At 42.9% G+C, this 25,156-nt stretch overlaps 1 protein-coding gene across 1 annotated transcript in view; it reads left to right on the top strand.

Annotated features, from left to right (window-relative positions):
• Positions 1-7,901: 7,901 nt before the first annotated feature.
• ANLN (anillin, actin binding protein) overlaps positions 7,902-25,156 on the top strand; it is a 29,000-nt gene continuing 11,745 nt past the window's right edge. Inside the window, exons 1-15 of the mRNA XM_056857729.1 lie at positions 7,902-7,950; positions 11,649-11,802; positions 12,214-12,474; positions 14,203-14,540; positions 15,158-15,362; positions 17,082-17,272; positions 17,590-17,688; positions 17,810-17,921; positions 19,596-19,712; positions 20,670-20,902; positions 21,157-21,293; positions 21,937-22,084; positions 22,783-22,918; positions 23,704-23,883; positions 24,348-24,474. Coding sequence (XP_056713707.1) covers positions 7,933-7,950; positions 11,649-11,802; positions 12,214-12,474; positions 14,203-14,540; positions 15,158-15,362; positions 17,082-17,272; positions 17,590-17,688; positions 17,810-17,921; positions 19,596-19,712; positions 20,670-20,902; positions 21,157-21,293; positions 21,937-22,084; positions 22,783-22,918; positions 23,704-23,883; positions 24,348-24,474 — 2,456 coding nt within the window. The 5' untranslated portion in view covers positions 7,902-7,932. The remainder of the gene's footprint in view (positions 7,951-11,648; positions 11,803-12,213; positions 12,475-14,202; positions 14,541-15,157; positions 15,363-17,081; positions 17,273-17,589; positions 17,689-17,809; positions 17,922-19,595; positions 19,713-20,669; positions 20,903-21,156; positions 21,294-21,936; positions 22,085-22,782; positions 22,919-23,703; positions 23,884-24,347; positions 24,475-25,156) is intronic.

The raw sequence follows: 25,156 nt of genomic DNA, 5'->3' as shown, positions 1-25,156 counted from the left end.
TATTACAACGACAATTTCCTCTTATTCAATCAACATTAAATTTCTTTAATGAAAGATCATGTTAGCGCCTTTTATGTCTGTTGTATATGAGCATAGTGACCATGCACAACTCAGCTTTCTATAGAAGTATCACTGCTGCCTCATGTATTTCAGTGTTTTGACACTATTGTACACAATGTTTTTAATCTCTGTGCCCAAGTTTATCTGCCATCTGAGTATACACTTCATGACCTGAATGAAGTAGGATCCAGTTCACAACAATTTATGCTATAAATAGATGCCACAAGACTCTTTTGTTTTGTTTTTGTTTTGCTGTAAGAAATGAACATGGTTACCCCTCTGAAATTTCTAAACTTTTCATCGGTATACCTGAAATTATTTCACTGAGATCCATGAATCATCTGAAACAATATCTTGAAATATATACTGGTAGACTCATTCCACATAATGATGGTCATGTGCAGATTCTTCTTTTCACAGTCTTGGTCCTAAATGAATCTGGAACGTTGTTTCATCAGTCCATCGTACATACCCTGTTTCTTAACTGAATTAGTGTTATACTTTTGAAACCGCCAATGCACGAATAAAGTACCTGGAAATAATTAAAGAACCAGCTATTGGATACATTTTGAAATAGTTTTGTAGTATAATATGATCATTAGTACATGGCTGATTAATTACCACATGTGTGATGTTCCTCAGTGACAGGGACATGTCATATTGTTGTTCTTCTATAGTCTGTTGCAAACACAAGGCAGAAACAGGTCCCTGCTGCTCAATCCATTTATTGCACTCTGCACAATCCAGGGCCTCCCTGTCTGGCTGTTCTAGTCAGCTAGTAGCCGGGAGGTCATAGTCCCTTGTCAGGCAAATTCCCACCTTCTCTCAATACCTCCCTTCCTATCCTGCGGCCATTTTCTCCAGCGGAACTGATCTCTGTCGCCTGGAGAGTTGTAATAGCATGAGATCTCCAGCCACCACCTGGAGGCTGGCAACCCTAGTAATCCGGCAGCCACTGAGAGGCTGGTGTCACAGGTGCAGTAGCATGCAGGCACACAGCCACTAAAAGGCTAGCAGAACTCAGAGTGAACACGGGGTGATGATGTCATTTGTTGGTACCAGGTTCTGCTAGCTGCACATCTGCACAATGCTACAGCTGTGACCCTGGCAGCTCCTTCACCACCTCTTCATGCCTGCCAGTAAAGGCACCATCTTCCTTTCCCCTTTGGTGGTGCAAAAGACTGGTATATTCCCTGTGATTCACCCTCGAAGCTGCTGCTGCTGCTGCTGCACTGGAGGGAATAGGGTATGACTTCTTTATGCGTGCTTTAGTGCCATCAGGGCTGGCTGGTCTAAAAAGGACAAGACAAGGGTTGATGCAATGCCTTAGGGCAGGGGTGTCCAACTCATTTGCTACGAGGGCCGAATATGAAATAAATGTCACTTGGTCAGGCTGGGCCATGCCTTGCCAGCCCAGATCAGGAGCAGGAGGTGTAGGGTTGCCAGCCTCCAGGTAGTAGTTAGAGATCTCCTGTTATTACAACTGATCACAAGCAGATAGAGATCAGTTCACCTGCAGAAAATGGCCGCTTTGGCAATTGGACTCTATGGCATTGAAGTCCCTCCCCTTTCCAAATCCCGCCCTCCTCATGCTCCATCCCCAAAACCTCCTGCTGGTGGCGAAGAGGGACCTGGTAACCCTAGGGGGGTGCCTTGGCTGGCAAGCCTTCAGTGGGATCATCAGCCCAGATTGGGACTGGGGGGGGTGGCTGCCTCGGCTGGCTTGCGGGCCAGATAAGAGCTCTCAAGGGGCTCAATCTGGCCTGTGGGTCGTATGTTTGACACCCATGTCCTAGGGTCTTCTCCCCAGTTACCAGAGAAAGGCCTGGACAATTATTCTCTTGTACTCTGCTTCCAAACAATCCCTGCCCCTTCAGGGAAACGAGAGATCGATCCAGCACGAGGACCACTACAGCTCAAATAAAAAGAATGCTGTGGGATCTGAAAGATGAGCACATTTTTGTAGCGTAAACATACATAAGCCAAAGTTCGCATCATCAGATGTGCAAAACCGGGGGAGGGGGCCAGGCCAGGCTGTGGGTCTTGGGAGATACCCAACCACACCACCCTGGATGCCAGCCCTGTGTCTGCCACTGATGCAGTTTCAGTACGGTAGGCTAGCTCTCCTGTTTTGTTAGCAATAGGATAGTCTGCTTTGCCTCTGTGTGTCCTCACAAATTCCATTTGTTTATCCCCTGCTATCAAATTAATTTCATTGCACTGTCATGATAAAAATATTTATTCCAGAGCAATTATTCCATCTGTAACTCGTAACGTCTGTTCTGCAATTTAAAGTCGTGACCTGAACAAGGTTTACATTTCCTGCAGCGTGGCGTGTTGATTTTAGAACTGTGTTTTACTATGGTTTTAATATTGTTGCTATAGCCAAGTTAGCTAAAAAAAAAATCCAGTGTATAATTGCATTGCAATTATATTAATTATCATTAATTTACAGCTTAGCCATATTTCAACAAATGTTTCCCAAATATAGAAAATATTTCTTTTATAATGAAATTGTCCTCTGGTATAACTCAAGCAAACTGTTTGGTTACAGTACCTTTGGAAGAGATCCAACAGCACTTATTTGACTCAACTGTGCATTTCTGGATTTGAAAACTGCTGTTTTGAAATCCATCACCTCTCTTTGGCCGTTAGGGTGCAACAAAACCCTATATGGAAATGTTCTTTTATGTTTGTCTTGCATTGATAAATGTAAGGAGAGGCCTTGTCCTTTCTCCATTCAATGGACATTTAGTACTGCAATCACAAATGTAACATTCTTGTACCTGAGATTATGGTACAATTGTTTCTCCAGCCATCATTTAACTCTTGATCCTGGTTTTTCATGTTGGTTGGGCATTTTTTCATGGGGTGAGGGAGTGGCTTTCTTTTAAGGCTGAATCAAAACCGCCACAGCGCACCCAATATTTGACAACATTTGGCCCTTTGAAAAGAACCATCCCCATTTTGGCAGATTTTCGGGATGCAAAGAACCAGGGTGAGGAAAAGGTGCCTCTTTTAAAGTACTGACTTTTGTTTTAAATCAGGCAACCCACAGCAAAACAGTGCAGTCCTCCCTGAATCTTGACAATTTGCCAAGAAGAAAGGGGAAGATTATTATGGGTGTTGTGCTGTGGAGAGGGCAGCCATCTAACAAATTGAAGAGGCCGATCTAACAAATTTCAAGGAGGCACTCATAAGAACTTAAGAAAGGCCATGCTGGATCAGACCAAGGTCCATCAAGTCCAGCAGACTGTTCACATAGTGGCCAACCAGGTGCCTCAAGGAAGCCCACAAACATGACAACTGCAGCACCATTATCCTGCCTGTGTTCACAGCACCTGATATAACAGGCATGCTCCTCTGATCCTGGAGAGAATAGGTATGCATCATGACTAGTAGCCATTTTTACTAGTAGCCATGAACTTGTCCACTCCCCTCTTCTCCAGGGTGTCCAGTACAGTTCCTCCACTCTTCTTGGCAACTGCTTTGACAAGAAAAGGGGAAGGAATACAGCTCTGCAGCAAAAGGAGGGGAAGCGCTTTGCATCTCCTCAAAATGCTACTTTTCGCTGTAAAAAAATTACACCAATGAAAATCTAGCACAGACATGTTCTCTACTGTTTTGGCACCTTTCTGGAGAGAACTGGGGGAAAGTATAGGGCACCGACCAAGGAAAATCAGTGATAGTAAAGATGTAGACTGGACCAGCTTCCTTCTGCAATTTTCAGTGCCAAAGCATGGATGGCATTGTCCTAAGGCAGCCAGGCATACCCAATGCGGCACCAATGGACACCATGATGCCTGCCAATGGGTTTCCTGGTGTCCCTTCTGCAGAGCATCCCTTTCCCAAAGTGAATGGCCAGTCCTGGCTTTCTTCTTGCTCATCAGAGCAGGAAGTGCTTCAAGAAACCCCTGAAGGCATCATCTGTGTTTCTGTGGGGAACACACCCATTTAGAAACTGCAACCTTCATAGGGGAATGTTTGGCCTTTTCTGATTGCCACCCCCCCACACAACAAAAAAAAATCCGGTTAAACTGGTTTTACGCTGGAAATGATGTTTTGCATCAGCACGACTCTGGTGGAACTCCCCAATTTCCTTCCACTATAAGATTGCCAGGTCCCTCTTTACCACCGGCAGGAGGTTTTGGGGCCAGAGCCTGAGGAGGGCGGATTTTGGGGAGGGACTTCAATGCCATAGAGTCCAATTGCCAAAGCAGCCATTTTCTCCAGCTGAACTGATCTCTATCAGCTGGAGATCTAGGGTTGCCAACCTCCAGGTAGTAGCTGGAGATTGCCTGCTATTACAACTGATCTCCAGCCAATAGAGATCAGTTCCCCTGGAGAAAATGGCTACTTTGGCAATTGGACTCTGTGGCATTGAAGTCCCTCCCCTCCTCAAACCCCGGCCTCCTCAGGCTCCACCCAAAAAACCTCCCGTCAGTGGCAAAGAGAGACCTTGCAACCCTATGGAGATCAGTTGTAATAGCAGGAGATCTCCAGCTAGTACCTGGTGGTTGGCAACCCTATTCCACCAGCCTATGAAGTAGTGGCAGGGGAGCCAATCCTGTATGGCTGCCAGCCTCCAGGTGGGGCTGGAAAGCTCCTGAAATTATAACTGATTTCCAAACTACAGAGATCAGTTCCCCTTGCTGCTTTGGAGGATGGACTTTGTGGCATTATACCCCGCAGAGGTCCCTCCCTTCTCCAAACCCTGACCGCCTCAGGATCTATTCCCAAATCTCCAGCAATTTCCTAACCTGAAGTTGGCAACCTTACAAAATCAGGTGTCCTGCTAAAGTGGGAGACCTGCTCCCCCTAAAAACTGCTCACAGTGTCAATGAGATTGGGGGACTCCTGCCCTAAGGTATTTTATATAAACTCTGGTGTACCAGAGACTTTGGAGGAGGAAATCATGTTATAAGAAATGTATTCAAATCTGACAAATTTATTTGTGAAGTATGAAAAGCGCATTTGGGCCCAAATGGGATTATTTTAAAAACACGAATTCTGACGTAGCACATCAGAGCCTTTGGCAGCTAGTTCAGGTCCAACCCTTCATTTTTTTGTTGTCCTCGTTCGAAAAAAAGAAAGCATAGCATACAAACCCCTCAGCTTTCATACTTTAAAAATCTCTCCTCCACCCTAGGATTTGAGCTCTCAAAGCAAGATTACACATGGATATCTAGACTTACCTGAGCAAAATGACAATCTTGTAGGAGCCGTATTCTCTGCAGAATATAATCCAGAATCACAGAAATACGTTCTGTTTCTCCCTGTGCTTTGGGCTATCCAAGTAAAACAAGCAAGAGTGCTGCATTACCTTAAGTTAAAAAGGACCTCAGTTTGAATATAATTGTATATATGCTCTTTTGCTCTTCCTGGGTTCTTGGTACTGCATTTACTAAAAGATCAGACCAGATGTAGGGTAACCGTGGTCTGGAAGAGACTCCAAGTCCTCATTTTGGCAAATACCTAGCGGGCTCAAAGGTCCTCCCAAACTGGTACTATTTGGCTCGTATCAGACAATAACAGATACACACCTTGCTTTCTAGAACTTTCTTTTAAGGCTTCTATGACATCACACTGTGACTCATCCTGCTGGATTCTATTCTGCACTTGGTTCACAATGACCTCGCAATTTGGAGGGAGGGCGAAGTCGCCTGACTTTTAACCAGAGCCAGGGGATGATGTTTGGCAGAGGGTTTGCCTCCAGCAAAGCGCCGGAACTGAAATTAAACTTTATGCCATGGTTGAATCTTAAACGTCTTCCTCCTTTCACTTTGGTGGCCAAAGAAAACTCAAGACTGTAAAAAGCGTGGAGGGTAACGTCAGTTTATTCACAGAGGTGGTTGAAGAAAACAGGCAAAGAAAAGTAGGGTTAGCATTTTGTTTTTCCTCTCTGGGGCTCTGCTAAGAGTCTGTTTGACGCCCAAGCATCCCAGGTGGCTACTTGGGGCACCAAATCAGCAGAGACAGCATGAAGGGAACCCTAACCCTAACCCATAGTGCCCAGCTCCCTCCAAGACAGGCTGCAGAGATGCTGCCTCTGGAACCTACCTGACCCAGAGAGGGCTGCCCTGGGGGAGACATAAGAGTAATTTCTCTATCCGGTTGCTGTTTCTTCCTTGTAGAACATGTTACTGTGCATGTAATAGCATTGCAAATGCTGGGAGATTTTGAGGGCAGAGTCTGGAGAGGATGTGATGACAACTGTAGGGATTTTCTTTACTCTCTAAGATATAGACCATAGAAATATGGGGAAATTCCTAGAGAGTCGTTCTGGAGGCCATTTTCCAGCCAAGAGATTTTGGGGGTGAAGCCTGGGGAAAGTGAGGTTTTGCGGGGAGGGATCTCAGCAGGCTATAATGCCAGAGTCTACCCTCCACTTTCTCCAGGGAAACTAATCTCTGTAGTCGAGATCAGTTGTAATTCCAGGAGAGATCCAGGTCCCACCTGGCGGTTGAAAACCTATAGGATTGTGCTGTGCAGCTTTTTACAGTGGTGACAAATTGTGAACTCTGCCGATGGAAAACAACTTAATTTTGTCTGCAGATGCTCTAACTGTTGTGTTGCACCCCTCATTCCAAGGAACAAGCAGCTGAGGGTGGGGAATGACAACACCTCTGATGTACAGCTTTCAAAAGCGACCCCGCAAATAGGGCTGCCAGCTCCAGGAAATACCTGGAGATTTTTTGGGGGCGGAGCCTGAGGAGGGCAGGGTTTGGGGGAGGGACTTCGATGCTATATAGTCCAATTGCCAAAGCAGCCATTTTCTCCAGGGGAACTGATCTCTTCTGGCTGGAGATCAGTTGTAATAGCAGGAGATCTCCAGCTAGTACTTGGAGGTTGGCAACCCTATCAACTAACCAGCATAGCAAACACTCTTTGAAACCTCTAAATTGAACGTCAACCATCCTCTTCACACTACGGTTTTTTTGTTTGTTTGTTGTAAGGATTACGTTAATAGACATGGGTAGGTTGATCTCGCCCTGACCTGGATGGCCCAGGCTAGCCTGATCTCGTCAGATCTCAGAAGCTAAGCAGGGTCAGCCCTGGTAAGTATTTGGCTTGGAGACCACCAAGGAATACTAGGGTCGCTGTGCAGAGGAAGGCACTGGCAAACCACCTGTTAGTCTCTTGCCATGAAAACCCCAAAAAGGGGTCGCCATAAGTCGGCTGCAACTTGACGGCACTTTACACACACACACTCACAGCGTGATCTCAGCTTGAACAATAGCATTAAAAAAGTGAACCACGTGAACAATAGCATTAAAAAAGAGCAAGAGTCCAGTAGCACCTTAAAGACTAACAAAAATATTTTCTGGCAGGGTATGAGCTTTCGTGACCCACAGCTCACTTCTTCAGATACAGCTAGAATGTGAATCCATCTGTCCTCTACTTAAAGACCGATGTGATTCACATTCTAGCTGTATCTGAAGAAGTGAGCTGTGGCTCACGAAAGCTCATACCCTGCCAGAAAATATTTTTGTTAGTCTTTAAGGTGCTACTGGACTCTTTCGCTTTTCTACTACTGCAAACAGACTAACACGGCTACCCACTGTGAAATAGCATTCAAGTAAAGGCGTGGGGACCGAAACGCCCCGTCCCTACGACGAGCCCACGTTGCCGGAAAGCGTGCGCTTGCGGAGGCCCGGGCGCCGCAGACTCCCTCTCGGTCGAGTCCGCCGCCCACGTGACCGGGCTGGGCCGAGCGGAATCGGCTGGTGGGCGGGGCGCAGGCGCGCTGCGGGGCTCGGCCCCAACGGGCGCTGAAATTCAAATCTGAAGGGCGGTTGGTCGCCGCTTCTGCGCAGCTGAGCACGAGACGGAGCGGAGGGAGCGCGAGCGCCGTCGGCGGCGCCTGCAGACATGGACCCTTTCACGGAGGTCAGCTCGCTGGCGGGATGGTTTTCTTGGGAAAGGGGAGAGAGAGGAAGGGGGTCGCCGGCGCGGTGTGTGGCGTGCAAGGGACGTTGCGGGAGGGAAGGAAGCCTTTGCGGCCTACGGAAGGGGCCAGCTCTCCCTCCCTCAGGGCCTCGGTTCCTGCGGCCACGTCCTGGGCTGTAAGGCGGGCTGCCTCCCGCGTTCAAAAGCCACGCAGTCGGGTTCTGCCCCACCTATCGCCTCAAAATCGGAGTTGGCGTAATTACTGGCAGTACACACGTGCATGGTATAACCCGTGTCTTATTTCGAGTTCTGAGGTTTTTGGTTTCGTTAGGAGCGAATTCTGTCTCTCGGGGTGGTGGTGGTGGGGGGTCTTTAAACGCTGCTACTTAAAGCGAGCCACCCAGGGGGGAAATGTGTTGGAGCAAGAGCTGGGACCACCACGGTTGAATGCCCGCTCTAACGTGGCAGCTGGCTGGGTGACCTTGGCCCGGTTCACACGCTGTCAGCCTAACCCACCTCGCAGGGTTGTTGTGAAGATAAAGGGGGAGGTGAGGGGAATGATGTAGGCCACTTTGGACACAAAGGTGGGGTATATAATCGAAGGAAGCAAACAGTTGGAGGGTCCTGTCGCATGTCGAGCAAGGGGGTATTTCTGGTGACCTGTGGTCCTGTTCTTTTATGGCTTCCTTAAGATCACAGGGAGAGAGGCTTTCTGGATAATGAACGTAGCAAAGTAAGGACACAAGATATTTATTCTGTGATAATGCAAGTATGCGTCTGCCCAGAGCAACTTTCTTATCGGTGAGTCTAGCCAGCAAGCTTATTCAAACGTGTGCAAACTGTCTCTTCCAGTGAGTCAAGGAAAAATGAATGGGTGTGGCATTTCCAAATAGTTTCCTTTTTAGCTCATGCCAGTAGCATTCAAGAACTGTATTATCAAGCACCCTTCTGTCCTTGCTGCTGACTTATTGGATCAGACTTTAAGACTGGAACTTCTTTTTCTGCTTTAAGCTTACATTTTAAAAAATGACATGGTGTAGATCCAAAGTTGACTTTTTAAATTATAACATTTCAAAAGGAACTCAACTAGTACTTGATCACAGTGGTCCATCATTTCCCAGTTTTACGCACAAACCCTGGACTATAAGCAGTTTCCCTCTGTGAGACAGTTTCTGTATTGCACTTCAGTAGTTTATTCAAACATGGGTTTGAAGTCCCTATAATGGTGTTTCTTGTAGGTCATTACACCATCTCTGTGTGTTCTGATTGTCATAAAACTAAGGGATCGGTAACTAGGGGATTTGGAACTATCTGTATTTCTGGTAACCTAAAATTGTTGCAATGTGATAATTTCAAAAAATGGAATAATGTGTTTGGCCTGATATAGGTAAAGCAGAAGAAACAAACTGCAGTTACTGCCTGGTATTTAACTTAAGTACATAATTTATTTAAGATAAAACACTTTAAGATGTTGTTATAAAACTGGCCATACACTGTGTTAAATTGATCTTCAGTGTGTGCCATGCTATTCAAAGTTTACCAGAGTCCACACCCTTCTTATGCAACTGAATGTTTTTGAGTACAGGGTGCAGCAGTCAAGTCTGACTTTGCCGTTGACAGGTTAATTCAAATACTTCACAATATTGGAACACATGCAAATATATAAAGTAGTTGCTTCTTGAAAAAGAAATTTTATAGTCTCTGCCACAGACCATTTTAATCTTGTTGAAGTATGAAATACAGAGCACTTTTTTTGAACTGGTATTGCAGTAGCAGCTCTATTTTTTTTTTTTTAACCAAGTGCTTTCCAGTGCTACTGGTAGAGGGGGAAATTGCTTTGATGGGCAAGATTTTGCATCAGGGATATGTTATGATTTTAGCTGTGATGCCAATCTCTTAGTATGAACCCATAGAACTCCAGATATTTTAACTGCTTTGGGGCATAGGATGGGCATCGATTTTTAAAATGTTAACTCTTGTATTCATCATTAGATACACATTCTTGTTGAAAGGATATAATTTCTACACAGATAGGCACAGCAAAATGGAATGTGGCTGTGGTATGCCCACGTTTTAAAATGCTGCTGTTTAGCACTTACAAATGCTACAAGTTAATCTCTACAAGTTAATCTCTACATCTGAATAACATTTATCCATGTGACCATTCCAAATATAGCCATTTTTGGCAACTGATTTTTAAAAGCTTGTATTATTCTTTAAGTCAAAAGTGACTAGAATAAGTGTAAAGGGTTAAATTAGCGGCAGAACGAAATGACCATCACTATTAAACTCCCTTTACTTTCCTGGAAGGGATATGATCCCTTCCGCCTAGGGAAATACTCCCCCCTGCTGGTTATAAACACATTCAACTTCAGTCTTTCCCAGGTATTGTGGATAGCATGCTGGCCAGCAAGGGACCTGATACTGCACACATTACAAGTAGTTACTGTATATAATGTGAGAACGTTATAATTAGCTCTGGTGTAGCAGTTCTCACTTGAGTTAATAAAGAGAATGGCTGTTGGTTCTAATAGCTTGTGATTTGCCTCTTACTTGTTGCATTACAATTAATTTGGCCTTCTGCACTAAAATGTTTTCCTCTTAATTAGTTAGGTTTGGCGATTATAACTGGTTTAAACCAGCTTCATCTGTTGTCAGCACTTGAATCACATTATTCAGCAGCTCAGTCTCTTGAGACAAATTCTAGAGAGATGCTTGTTGGTGGTGGGCCAATCTCTAGTTCAGGGGTGTCAAGCTTACGGCCCGGGGGCCAGATCTGGCCCCTTGAGAGCTCTTATCTGCCCCACGAGCCAGCCCCCCCCATCTGGGCTGGTGAGGTATGGCCCAGCCCGACCAAGTGACATTTATGTTATATCCGGCCCTCGTGACAAACGAATTAGACACCCCTGCTCTAGTCCTTCCTTTTGATAGACGAAACCAGGTAAGAGGCTCCAGTTACTAATACATTGATACAATATCCTTGGCTAGGAAAAAATATCAATTTTCTCATATTATAAAGGGCAAGAGTCCAGTAGCACCTTAAATACTAACAAAAATATTTTCTGGTAGGGTATGAGCTTTCGTGAGCCACAGCTCACTTCTTCAGATACCGTATCTGAAGAAGTGAGCTGTGGCTCACGAAAGCTCATACCCTACCAGAAAATATTTTTATTAGTATTTAAGGTGCTACTGGACTCTTGCCCTTTTTGACTACTGCAAACAGACTAACACGGCTACCCACTGTGACTCATATTATAAGTTTCTTGCAAAATTGTTCATGTTAGCATACTACTACTTGAGTATTTTGTACTCAATAGGATTCTTTCCTATAAGGAGAGGTTAGATACTGGCTTTATCATACCAAGTAGTTTCGTACACCAGAACTTACTGCATTAGGTACAGAAGGTTGTAAAATTTAACCTACTGGGTTTGATCCAGTCTAAATTAGCAATTTATACTGATTCCCTCTTCCCACTGCAGACTTCCCTCACATTGTTGCTCAGGGTCCCGTTTCCCCCCAGGAGCAGCATTTCATAGAGGAGATGTGCTGCGGGGGGAGGGGGGAGGCAGGAAAGTTCCATTCTGCCATTGGGAAACGTGGTCTGGATCCAACCCACTGTTTAGAAGTGCTTTCTGTGTAATGGGCTCAATTGCTTATTGCAAATGATACCTGTAATAATCTATTATGAAATATTTAGAAACTTCTCGAGCGAACCCGTGCCAGGAGGGAGAATTTACAGAAGAAAATGGCAGAGCGGCCCATAGGAGGAATGAGACCGACAATGCAAACAAAAAGGAGCAGAGAGCCTTTGTCAGAAACTGGTAACCAGCCACTTCAACCTAATGAAGAAGGTACCTCTCACAAACATGAGATGGGGGGAGGGAAGGGGGCCACTTTAACGGGATTTTCAGGCTTCTGTTTAAAAATGCCCTTTACACCTGCTTGTTCCATTTGTCAGGTACCTTATGGAACAGACACTAGACATTTAAGATCATTGGCTTATTTAGATGAATCTGCCCCATACCCTGTGACTTTTTACTAAAATACAGTGTTTTGTAAGAACAGCTTTCTTGCAAGAGGTCTAACTCTTTGTTAAATTGTTTTGCAAGTGAGGCAGCAGGGAGTGTCAGAGTTGTGCAGTAATGGGAAACTACCCAATAAGGGGAGTTTTGATCTCATATGTGGGTGATTCTTGTTTTGTTCTGTGTCTACCACCTTGAGATCACCCTGGTTGACTTTATTTTTCTCCCAACTTTCTACAGCAAAGCCGGGTACCAAGCCATCACCATCCAAAAGACGCTGCTCAGATAAGGTGGAGGCTGCAGCTCCTAGTTCTGAGAATGCACATCCAGTTAACTCATCTTCCCTAAACCAAGTTGTTCCTGAAATTGCTCCTACTTCTCAGTCTGTTGCTTTGTCATCTGAGAAAGAAGAGCAAGACCATAAAACTGATTCGGTTTCTGGTGCTTCAGTTAAAACACGTATGCAAAAGCTGGCTGAACGGCGACGTTGTTGGGATAGTGGTATGTGCTTCGTCGTACATGATGCAGCATGTATAGATATGACATAAGATGGAAATTTGATATCTTTCTGTTTTGCTTTACTGTCTTCAAAAGGTGCCTCATTTCCTGGCATTCGTAAATCTGTTTATCCAAAAACACAGCTTTTTCTGGAGGAGAAATATAAGTTGTCTGGCTTGACTTAGCAAATATGCTAATAACTGCCTATCTTTCCATGCATAACCATATTAATAATATTGCAGCACACTAACAGCTTGAAAGCTAGGAGAAACGAAAAAATTCTTTTGCAGCTTACAAGAATTTTGCGGCCTGAATCTAGAAGCAGTTCTTAAACCTTTTTCAACATGGGTTCTTTTTGTTGCTTCTGGCCCCATCCTGCTTCAGTTTATCTGCTGATTTTTGCACACATTTTTGTGCCTTTTCACCGTTGTTTGTTTCCACCACACCCCCCCCCCCACACACACAAGTTTCTTCTGTTTCTTCTGAGACTACTTTTACCCCGATCTTTTCTGGAAGCCGATTTTGAGTTGGTTTTTTCCTCAATAGAAATGTTTCTGTCAGTTTGGAGAGACAGCGTGGTGTAATGGATAAGAGCGGCAGGTTTTAATTTGGAGAACCAGGTTTGATTCCCCATTCCTCCACATGAAGCCTCCTGGGTGACCTTGGGATAGTCACAGTTCTCTCAGAACTCTCTCAGCCCCACCTACCTCACAAGGTGCCTGTTGTGGGGAGAGGAAGGGAATGTGATTGTAAGCTGCTTTGAGACTCATTAAGATAGAGGAAATCAGTGTATAAAAAACCTACTCTTTTTCTTCGGTGATCTGTACACTCCTTCCCACCTCCAGCCCACTGTTTTGTGATTGGACTATGATGGTCAAACCACTCCCTCTCCTCCCAGTCTGAAGACAAGTAATTTATTTTTCTTTTTTAAATAAAAAGGCATTAAAATGTCAATATATTGATGGAGCACTGTAACCTAGACTTAGGATGTTCTCTAAAATTCCCAGCTTTAATTTTTTTTAAAGTATGACTTTATATCCCTCGTGGAGATATAAGGAAAAAGGCATATCTTTGCTAGAGAAAAGACTAGAGACTTACTTTAAAACAACGAATTCAGAAAACCTAGTCTATTGTTACAACGCTCCAGCAATATATCAGTATTTTAGTGCCATTTTTTAAAAGTGGGGTGCTGTGATGACAGCACCCTTCCTTAAAAATCATTGAAGGCACACAGCAGAAATTTGACTGACTGCAACTGGGACAATGCAGAGAGAGGGCAGACGTGCGGAAGAACCCTGCCTAAACCGATTCCATTGCTTGTGGGTCAACTCCCAAGAAAATCAGGAGTAAGTCGAGTGTACAGAAAAGCCCGTCGTCTTGATTTTCTGGGAAGGTCACTGAAGGTTTAGGTTGGTTGTTTATATTGACTAAATCCAGAATATTAATAAGCCTCTGTGGTACAGAAGTTGTGTGTGAAGTGCAAGTTCTCCCAGAGCTCCAACTTTTGTGTGTGTGTCGTTTGTGCATTCCATTCTCTTTGGTCGGGGACAGACTGGCCATTGTCTCTTTTGTCAGATCCTGTTTTCTCCCATAGGAGGTGGGGGGGAGTTTAGCTCAGTTGTGTATTTTGCTGTGTTTCATGTTCTGCATCTCGTTAATATTTATAGGAAGAACTGTTTTATTAGCAAGGGCCACATGTAACACTGACCCCTCTGTATGATCTGTTTTCAGATTTGCCTGAAAGTCCTTGCGTATCTCCCATCCAATCAAAAGAAAGTGTTGTTTCTCCGCCCAAACTACCCCTTACATCTGAGACCCCAATAGGGCGAAGAGGCCGTTTAGCGAACCTTGCTGCTACAATTGGTTCCTGGGAAAATGACCTAAGTCATCCATCTGCAAAGCAAAACAACACACAAGAACAGCCTGGTACTACTTGTTTATCCAAATTGTCTACTACAAGTGGAGCATCTGCTAGAATCAATAGTGGCAGTGTGAAGCAGGATGCTGCTTCCTGTTCCCAAAGGGCTGTTGAGTCATCTGTGAATAAGTCAGCAATCTCTGGGATATTGGTAAGTGATCATATTTAATCGGATGTATGTGTTTGCTCTCCAGATTGTTGAGGGGCACTCTTCGCTGTAACAGTCTTAGGCTGCAGTTCTAGCCACATTTTAAGGCAGTAAGTTGCATTCAGTGCAGAGAGACTGCTGAATAAACCTCAACACTGTACTGTGGTTTCAGGAAAAAGAATTTTGTAGCATGTTATCTTCTCTAAAGTGAGCTGTTAAAACAGTATTGATGCCCCCTGGAACTGTAATCTGAATAAATCTTGGGAGGGGATTTCTTTATAATTGAGATGCCTTAAAGAGACAAAATGTATGACCAATTGGCTGTAGAGTGTACTGTTTGTATATGTGAGTTATTTGCCTAGTCTGCCTTGTAAGTGGCAAATATTGAAAACATTTCAATGGTCTAAATGTAGTAGAAGGTGTTGATCTGCTTTACATATCCCTGTTTAAGCTGCATTGGTGCAAACGGTAAAGGGCAGGGGCAAAGGCAAAGTCTTCTAGAACATTTCAGCGCAAACTGCCATTCTGAAGCAGTGACAGTGTCACCTCTGGGAAACGCAGAAGAATTCTGTACTGCCATCTTTTGAGTTGAAGTAACTCCTTTTTTTCCTCCCCTTCAGGGAAGTGCTAATTCCAAAACCATCTTGGGAGTAAATAACCATCATGCAAAAGATATCGAGGTACCAAAGTTGCAGCTTCCAGAAGAAAAGCCTGTTCTTAAATCATCTTTGAAACCAGTATTATCACACCCACTTCCAGCCAAAGAGGAGCCAAACAAAGGAGCACATACACACATTGACTACAAGGATAAGCCAACCACACCAGGTGAATTACATAAAACAGAGAATAATGGGATTTTGTTAGAAATTTTGCACAGAAAATATGGTGTGTTTTTTAGCTGGATAAATAGTTGTCTGAGTAATAACATCTGCTGGGTGTATCTAAGAGTGAAACTGCCTTGGTGAAATGCATGGTGTGAAGGTTTTAGTTACCAGTGTTTCTGATTTCTACTATAATGCTACTTCTCAGCCTTGATAGGCTCTGCATACATTACATTTTTTAAAAAACCTGCTTAAAATAAGCAAGATTTTTGCTCTAACACCTGGTTGCTGACAGAACAGTTTATGTACAAATTGAGTGGAAAATTCAGACTTAAAGTGGTTGAAATGAGAATACAGTTGTGCCATAAAATTACTTATCTACACTTAGATCTTACCTTGAGATCAAATGCTAGATAATGTAGGAGGATAATCTCTGCACCCTGCTCTACATTCCTGAGATGCAGCACAAAACAAAGCCTGTGGAAAGTAGTGGTGCAGCAGAGTTAGTTGCTTATAATGTAAGATCAATATCTGAATATAAGCTATTTGCATACTGTGCTTTTATTCTTTTAAATGACCCTCCAACATGTAGTATTTTGTTGTATACACAGAAAAAAATCACCACAATGCACTATAATATGGGCATGATACACCATAATATAATATGATTCTGCACTGAGCAGAATTGAAGAGTGACTTGCCATTTACTAGCCGTGAGTGTTAACAAATAAGAATAACATGGAGTTATTCTTATTTGTAGCGTTTGCCCATATGGTGGTGAGAATTTTACACAATCCCATTACTTGAGGACTTGTTGTCAGTGTAGGGGCCAAGGAAAAATTGACATAATGTACACTTACCGTGGTAGGCTACCAATGGTAAATAAATACTATGGCACCTTAAACCAAACTTTGTATTATGTGTGTATATATATGCTTAAGAAAAAAGACAGTTTTGGAACACTGCAGCTGAAAGGCCTTGAAATGCAACAACCTCATCTGCAGCACTTTTGTACAACACTCAATTGGCATATAAAGTGAGTACAATAACCCCAATTTTCCTGGCTTTGCTATGCTAACATCCTTCTTATAGTAGAGATGTTACCATAGGAATGCTAGGAGGATTGAAGTGTTCTAGTTATTGCTGTTTCATGTGGCCACTGCACTTACATTGTATACATTTGAGGCTGACATAAAAATAAAGGTATTACAGGCTCTCCCCCTTGCATTTCATGGCCATTTGGCCTCATTGCTTATCTTTTTTCCTTGTATGTATATATCTTGGGGCCTCTTCAAGAATGTAGCTCAAACTTTTCATCCCTGTTTGCTTTTTAAATTCTGTGTTTAGGCTTATTTACACTGCAAGCTGGTTCTGCTTGTTTGGCCAAAGCACTTTTATGTATCGGATTCCAACTTGTAGGGAAATGCGTCAACTTCCCTTGCTAAAAGCTCAAAATACCCTTCTGTAATAAATCTGCCTGCACACTTAGCTGTTGACTGACCTTTTGCTGTATTTTAATTGGCCTACATGGGCAACAGCTTGAAAACGTTTTTATAAAAGCTGTGGAGGTCTTCTTGGGGCTTTTGGAGTTCAGATATAGTAGATGAAGATGTGTGGTGCAGAACAAGGGCTTTCCAAAAGAGCTTGATGCTGTGTTTGAGCATTAGATTCTTCATCGTTTAGACCTATCTAGTTAATGAAGCAAAACCAATTGTTGTTGTAGGAGGACCAGGCATTAAGCCTTTTCTGGAGCGTTTTGGAGAGCGTTGCCAGGAACGTAGTGCACATAGTCCTGCTATAAGTGGAGGACACAGAACTCCCATTATCACTCCAAATACAAAGACAATCCAAGAAAGGCTCTTGAGACAGAATGAAGCACCCTCAACTGTCAATCTAGCCCAGCAGCTCAAGCAGGTATGACTTGCTACAACCTTATTATTTACAGTGATCACATTTAGACTTCTGCCAGAGAGACGTGCAAATTCAGATTACATTGATTGATTTTGATTTGTGTACCGCCCTCACTCCCCAGCCAAGACCAGGCTCAGTGCAGTTAACAACCCATTATATAATAATACAATAAAATTGCAATAGCATAAAATGGAAAACTACATGACTGCCTCAATAACCCTAACTTAGGGTGCTTTCACACTCTGAATAATGCACTTTCAGTCCACTTTCAATGCACTTTAACGATTGTTTACAAGTGGATTTTGCTACTTTGTGTTCAGGAACGTGAAAGAGAACTCGCATCCATTAGAGGTCGCTTTGACAAAGGCAGACTGTGGAGTGCTGAAAAAGGAGCAAACAAAGGCCCAGAAACGAAACAGGTAACATGTTGAAACTTTTTTTAAAAATTAATGTTTAAATGACAAGCACCATTGCAAATGCACAACATCTTTTAAGTTTCACTGGTTGTTATAGGCTCCGTGTATTTTTTTGTTTTAACAGGAAAACCAAGTTCAAACAAGCTCAAAACTCCTTCCTGGTTCAGATGCCTCCTCCCGGTTACCAGAAGAAAACTCTGCAACACTTGAGAGAATAGAAGAAAGCAAATCTCCAGGTGAGAGTGCCTTTGAACTGGTGTTATGATCCTGACGACTTACAACTTAGCCCAGAAATTGGCAGCCTTTTATAATTAAAGAGCCAAACTGTCAAAATGTGGGGAAAGAAAGCAACAAAACAATTCCTGTAAGGCAGCCTGTTGACATGGCTGAAACATTACTGATGATTGTCACACTTGATAATCCATATTTTTTTTAGCTTGAACACTGAGTGTTTTGTAGGAAGTCTCGTAATAAGTAATATATACAGGAGAATCAGCCTGCATGATTATTTTAGTGCACTTAATAGATTTGTGCATGGTTAGCATTTAGATTATTGGCAGCTGTTCACCCCTATATCTTGCTTTCTGTTAAGCATTTCTAAGAAGCTGTGTAGTCCCGTAACAATATTTTCCTGACATTCCCTTAACATATTGGTTATTCTAGCACACTACTTATTCCTCCAATAGACTAACTTAAATATTTGATTTTCTTTAGAGCCATATTTGGTTCCCTAAAGGTAAAGGTAGTCCCCTTTGCAAGCACCGGGTCATTCCCATGGGGTGACGTCACATCCCGACGTTTACTAGGCAAATGTTGTTTACAGGATGGGTTGCCATTGCCTTCCCCAGTCATCTACACTTTATCCCCAGAAAGCTGGGTATTCATTTTACTGACCTCAGAAGGGTGGAAGGCTAAGTCAACCTTGAGCCGACTGCCTGAAACAGACTTCCTTCGGGATCGAACTCAGGTCATGAGCTGAGCCTGGACTGCAGTACTGCAGCTTACCACTCTGCACCACAGGGCTTTTACTGATTTGGTTCCCTACTGAGCTGCATTTTGCTCTATTCCCATGTGTTGCAGACACATTTAGCAAGCACAAAGACTGTGTGAGTTTGTGGTCTTGTAGATGGCTTAGTAGGAAAAATCTAGGTTCCAGTCATTGGCATCTCTTTCCAATTTCAGTGTTAGTTACAAAAGAATGTGGATATATTTTTACTTTCTGTGTAGCAGAAGGGATGGTAGCTCCTCTGTGGTAGCACATACCTGGTAACCCATTATTTGATGATTTGGGAAGAATTTGTAAGATTTGAAATAAATCTGTTTACCAACTATTTACCATGAACAGTCTGGTAGATGTAAATAGATTATTTCATCAGTAAAATGAGAGTAAAATTGTTCTAAATCTTCTGGGTGTTTGGTGTTTATTTGCATAAGGCCTGTTCAGACAATTTCTGAACTCAGTATGAAAAAGGAACCAGTTGTAGCGATGGCTAGCAAAATCAGGGATATCATGGGTTTGGATGAATTCAGTGTCTTACTAGGTCAGAAGGAAGTGTGTGTATTTAACACTTGTTCTCTTGCGCTTAGTGTGGCGAGTAAGGAGCAAATCTTGGCCTTGTGCCCCCCCTTTCTGTTTGAGTTGAACATCAAATTGATATGTAACTGTGATCTTCCTTAACTGTTAAAAAGGTAAAGTCCTCTGTGCAAGCACTGGGTCATTCCTGACCCATTCTCAAAACTGGCTTTTTTGTAATGAGCTTGGAAAGTATGTCTGGCCAGATTCATTACCTGACAGAGAGGAGAAATGGGTTGAGGGTTTTGAATTTTGAAGATTTTCAAGAATTGGAAGAGCCACAAACTTGGCTTCTGGAAAATACTTACTCGTTCTTTTGTGTGTGTAGAAATTCTAGGCACTTCAGAAGAGAACAAGACAGAAAAACCTATTCCTCTGAAAATCTTTTCACCAGAGACTCCTGTAAAAACAATGTCTAATTCAAAGCCTGAACAACATCTTGACAAACAAAATGGTTTGTGTATTTCTTTGTGTCCTAATTTAGTCAGCTTAGTCAGTTTAGCCCTAAGTCAGAAAAGTATGCAGGGAAATTAGGTGGTGGTAGAAAGCTATTTTGTTGTAGATGACTTGTGGCAACCCTGTTGGGTTTTCAACTTAGGCAAGAGACTAACAAGAGATGGTTTGCCATTGCCTGCTTCTGCACAGGTATCTTGGATTTCCTTGGTGGTCTCCCATCCAACCGTTAACCAGGGCTGACCCTGCTTATCTTTCCAGATCTGATGAGGTCAGGCTACCCTTGGCTATCCAGGTCAGAGCAGGGAAACTGGACATCCCTAAAATGGACTATTGACTTGGACAGAGGCTAACTAGCTAACAGGAGGGCTCATTGAACAGATTTAACTTTCTTAGTTGTTAACATTTCATTGGAAATGCTTATCTCAATCTGAGAAACATGAATTCAGTGGGTTGGATCCAGACTAAATTGGCAATTTCCACTATATTTCCCCTATCCCCAGGAGCAGCACTTCGTGGAGATTGTGGAAGGGAGATGCAGGAAAAATTTTGTCTGGATCCAACCCAATGTACTGCTGGTTTCTTCTACGGTAATACAAAAACTCCTAAGTAAACCAATGTTGGAGTTAGGAGAAATAGCTACTGATTTCTCTTTCTAATGTATGAATACAGAAGATTATGGCTCAATAAACTAGTGCTCTTGCTCAATACTGTTTTTTATTGGCACCTGGCCTTGTGCCTTGTTCACTTTTGCTCTAACTCTTGTGCAACATGGTCAGAAATGTTGGTTCACCTCTGGAAGGTCTTGCCAGGGGGTTGGATCTGATTACCACCTGGTCTTTCCCAGCCCTGTAACTTCCTGACCCTGATTTCTAGTTAATGTGTGGTGCTTTATTTAAACTTTTAGTCCCAAACTGGGTCACTGTTAAGACCTTGTGTTGTGCATTTTACTTTCTAGGACAAGAGCAAGAGACTGAGGCAAGGGTGGAGGAGGGTGAGATGAATAGTTCAGAAGTGATAAGCAATATCTTTGATGAAGCTCTTCAGGATGATGGGCCTGACATAGAGAAACTTAAAAAAGAGATGATTATGACCTTAGAAGAAGACAGTGACTATGAACAGGAAGAGACGCTGAATATTTCATCAATGTCCCTCCTAACACCTTTAACGGAATCTGTTGCTAGTCCACAGGTAAGAAAAAATATGAACTAGTGTGGTATAATTTTGTGCATATCTAGATAGGGAACATAATCTCTCTGGGAAACACACAAAATACACCCAGAAACTCTTATTGGAATACCTTCACAATTCCTCTCTGGGAAGCACACAAAATACACCCAGAAACTCTTATTGGTTACCTTCACAATCCTTTCACTGTAATCCTTTCACTGCTTCAAAATGTAATTGTTCTTAAAAAGCTCAAAAGCCTGTCTCTTTTTTTGTAGGCTTTTGCTTCCCCTAGTAAATCAGTTGGTGAAGAGAGCATTGCAAGTGACGACAGTCCAAAGTCCAGCAAGTTTCAAAGAACAGAGTCTGGAAGCAGCTTTGGGTCCCTGTCAGAAGATCGTAGCCTTCTGTATAGGTAATTCCTAGCATAGAAGGCCTGGATACAATTTCTGGCCAACATGGAGTGATGGTTGCAAAACCTGGAGAAAGGAATGAAATGCCTAGTTTGCCACGAAGCCAATGTTTCTTAGGTTTCTTGTTGGGCAGTAGACAAATAAGGAAAGTAGAAGGGTGGATCTGTGGCCTTTTCTGAAACTATGGAAGAAGCTTAGGGGTGGTGGGTGTCCATTAACCCAGCCATTGATCAAGACCTCATGTAAAGGGAATCCATATTGGCCCTCTGTATTGCCACATTGTTTATAAGAGGGAACTTTAAACTACTGAAGTCATAAGAGCTAGAAGAGACCTGGAAAGGGGGGGAGTGGCGCAATAGAAGAGCCTCTGCTTTGAATGCAGGAGGTCCCAGGTTCATTCCCTGGCATCTCCTGTTGAAAGGACCAGACAGTAGGTGATGTGAAAGACATCTGTCTGAGACTTTGGAGAACCACTGCCAGTCTGAGTTAACAATACTGATCTTAATGAACCATGTGTCTGATTCAGTATAAGGTAGCTTCATGTGTGTGCAGGCAGCCTTCCTCCTTTCCCTCTGCATTTCCTGAATTGTATTAGGTTGAATATGGTGCCCTGCATCTCTCTAAAACTGACTTCTTATGTTGAAGTATTGATGCCTATCGGTCTCAGCGATTTAAAGAAAAGGATCGTCCTTCAATAAAGCAAGTAATTGTTCGTAAAGAAGATGTTTCCTCCAGGCTTGAGGAGAAAAGGAATGGAACTTCTGGTCAAATTAACATTAAACGAAAATTACAGGTAGTTAGAATTCTCTGTTATGGTTCTGTGAATGAAATATTAATTTTCACTAATTAGCCATTTCATATGTCTGCAAGGATGGAAAACTGCTTACACTGTGTGGCCATCCATATTCTTGAATGCCAGTTAGGAGAACCCGAGTTAAGGTTAACTACAATAAACATGGGTGTAGCTATATCACCAAGCCACGATTAAGGGTTGAACTTATGCAAAAGAAGGAGCATCCAGTCCTGCATCCTGATCCCTTTACTCTGTTTCAGAGTTCTAGCCCTTCAAAGAAGGTAAAGGTGGTCCCTTGTGCTTACCACTCTGCGCCACGGGGCTCCTTTTCTAGCCCTTCAAACTGTGTTAAATGTTAGCAAGTGAGTCTCTATCAAGCAATATTGTCCCTGCTATTGTATTGGTCTTGTGTATTTCTCCTGTTCAGCACTGCAGCACATATGTCCCTCGTGGTGGTGGTGGTGGGGGTGTTGTCATTTTACCTTTGGGTAGGAGAAGTGCTCTCAATAGCAACATTACACCTCCTTCCCCATTCCCAAGATCCCATCCTGAATATCAAGATCCGAAGAATCTGAGTGTACTTTAGATCTTCGATAGAACCGACACTATTGAAAATGGAATAGAACAGGTCCTTGGGTTACGGTTCAAATTTTGGGAGTTCACAGGCTTTCACTAAACCTACTGTTTGACCACATTAGGAGCTGAATAATGAAATCAACCTGCAGCAAACTGTGATACACCAAGCAAGTCAGGCTCTGAACTGCTGTATAGATGAAGAGCATGGGAAAGGATCGCAAGAAGAAGCGGAAGCTGAGAGATTACTTCTCATTGCCAGTGAGTGGATTCTCTTTTTTATTTGATCATTGCTAAAACTGCCTTATGCAATTTGTACAAAAGTTTTCAAAGCTGCTTCACATGTGATTCTCCACTAGAGGGCAGCAGCTTTTTAAAAAGGAGCTAGATGAACTTACAGTGGATGGATGAACGAGTAGATGTTTGCTAAATGAAGCTCATTTATAGTAACAGTACACCCCTGAATACTTGGTATTGGGTGCAAACTGAGTATGGCCAATCTAAGTGACTGTGTGTAACTGTTATGCTAGGTGGTTTTGCTTTGGTCCTATAAGGAATTTCTTACATTGTTTTTCCATAGGTATGGTTTTTTAAAGGAAAGATTTAAAAAATCTTGAATTAGCCCTGAATTAGTGACTGCTACACCATTCATTGATAGTGGATGAATTCATTTTAAAGCAGTTGCTAGCAGTGGCTCCAATATTCAATTGAATGGAGATTTTTAAAGCAATAACAATTAAGAAAAACTGGAAAGGTGAGGCTAGGTTTAGAGTTAACTTTTTGTTGTAGTGATAACTGATTGTCATTTCTTTATGTATTTATATACTGCAACAGTTTTGTCATAACGTTAATAAAACTGAAGCTAGAATTAGGTTTTGTGATAACAATTTTAAAATTTGGTCATTAAAAATTAAACCTTGGAGGCTGAAAAATGAGTCCTGGTCCTAAATTTTTGGGTTGGCTCCTAAACCCAAAGAAAATTTGTCGAGACCTGGTACACGTGCAGTGGAAACTATCTTAATTCTAACCCATTTATGTTTCTGCAGCTGAAAAAAGAACAGTGCTGTTGGAAGAGCTAAATAAACTAAAAAATGAAGGACCTCAAAGCAAGAAGAACAAAGCTGGTTCGGTATCTGGACTCTTTCCATCCAGGGGATCTGTTACTCTGTCAGAAATTCGTCTACCTCTAAAAGCTGACTTTGTATGTGGTACTGCCCAGAAACCAGGTAACGCCTGCTGCTGTACTTTAAATTGGGATAAGTCCTCCTTCTATTCAGTTCTGCTCACTTAGCGCTCAAAATCCAGACCATTGTTGTGGAAAAATTCCCATGTCAAGTCGATGACTTCTGAGGAGGGGAGCAGGCATCTATCACAAACGGCAGGCTGCTCTTGCACTCTGATACTTCCAGATGACTTTTCTGCAGTGCACCTGTGTTCTTCAGCGGAATCTGGATAGGTTTATCTTGGTCCCATTTGGCATTGAAGGCCAAAAACTTCCACTTTTGTCCCATGATTCCTCCCACTGGATAAACATTCCTTATTCTTTCCAAGCTTAGTGCAATTTCATTAATTTTTGTAAGGAGCTTAGCAACAAAAGCGCTGAACAGAACATTTTCCCTTTAGTCTTAAGCTCTTGTATTAGCTGCTTTGTAATTCTTGGGTTATGATCAGCTGTTAAAATTGTTCACAGAAACAGCCACCTACTACTACATCATCATTTTGAGAGCAGGAGCAGAAAACATGGTTGCAACTCCGCTCGCAAGTATTGCAAACTCCCTGAATGGAGATGCTCTAACTTTTTCAACGACGTTTACTCTGTAAGTACTTCTTTGTTTAGCTGCCTGTTTTTTTTTTACTACTCCCAAAGAATGAATACTGTGGTTGTTTCCCCACCATTGTTTTGAAAATTTGCAAAAAGGTGGGCCAGCGGCAGTTACCTTAAGTTAGCCCGGCATATAATTCAGTGGGTTCTTGCTCCCTGCCCTCCAGCTTACACATCACTGTCTCGGGTACCCTTTATTCCAAACCTCAAAGATGCAGCCCCGGTAGCCGACTGGTCTACGGCTGGGAACTTGGAGCTGCTCTGTACTTGTGCGCATGCTCTCTTGACTGGCACTCTGCAGAACTGCCTTTTACTTTTATGCTGCTCACCTGGTGGCAGGTGCTACTTGCCACTGGTGAAACCTGCACAAGGCCCCCTTGTGGTCAAAAGAAGAAAAACTCTTCCTAAAATCTGTTAAGGAAGAATGTGGAGTGTTACAGCGTGTTTGGGGATACATGTAGATTGCCCAATATTGGCCATTTTTTATTGGGAGGAGGGGGACAAAAGCAATGGGGCTTCTGGAATAATTGCAGCATATGTTGGTTTGCAAAAGCCTTAGACATGACCCATTAGATTTCTAGGGCAAGTCCAGAAGAGCCCAATCCTCAAGAGACTAGTTCTGGGGCATTGGCGGCTGTTTTCTACTGTACTTTGATCCAACCACCGTAGTTCTTACA

The sequence above is a fragment of the Euleptes europaea genome, chromosome 11, assembly GCF_029931775.1.
Source record: "Euleptes europaea isolate rEulEur1 chromosome 11, rEulEur1.hap1, whole genome shotgun sequence".
Taxonomy (NCBI): Eukaryota; Metazoa; Chordata; class Lepidosauria; order Squamata; family Sphaerodactylidae; genus Euleptes; species Euleptes europaea.
Note: the sequence above shows the minus strand (reverse complement) of the source record. Positions and strands in the feature narration are given on the sequence as shown.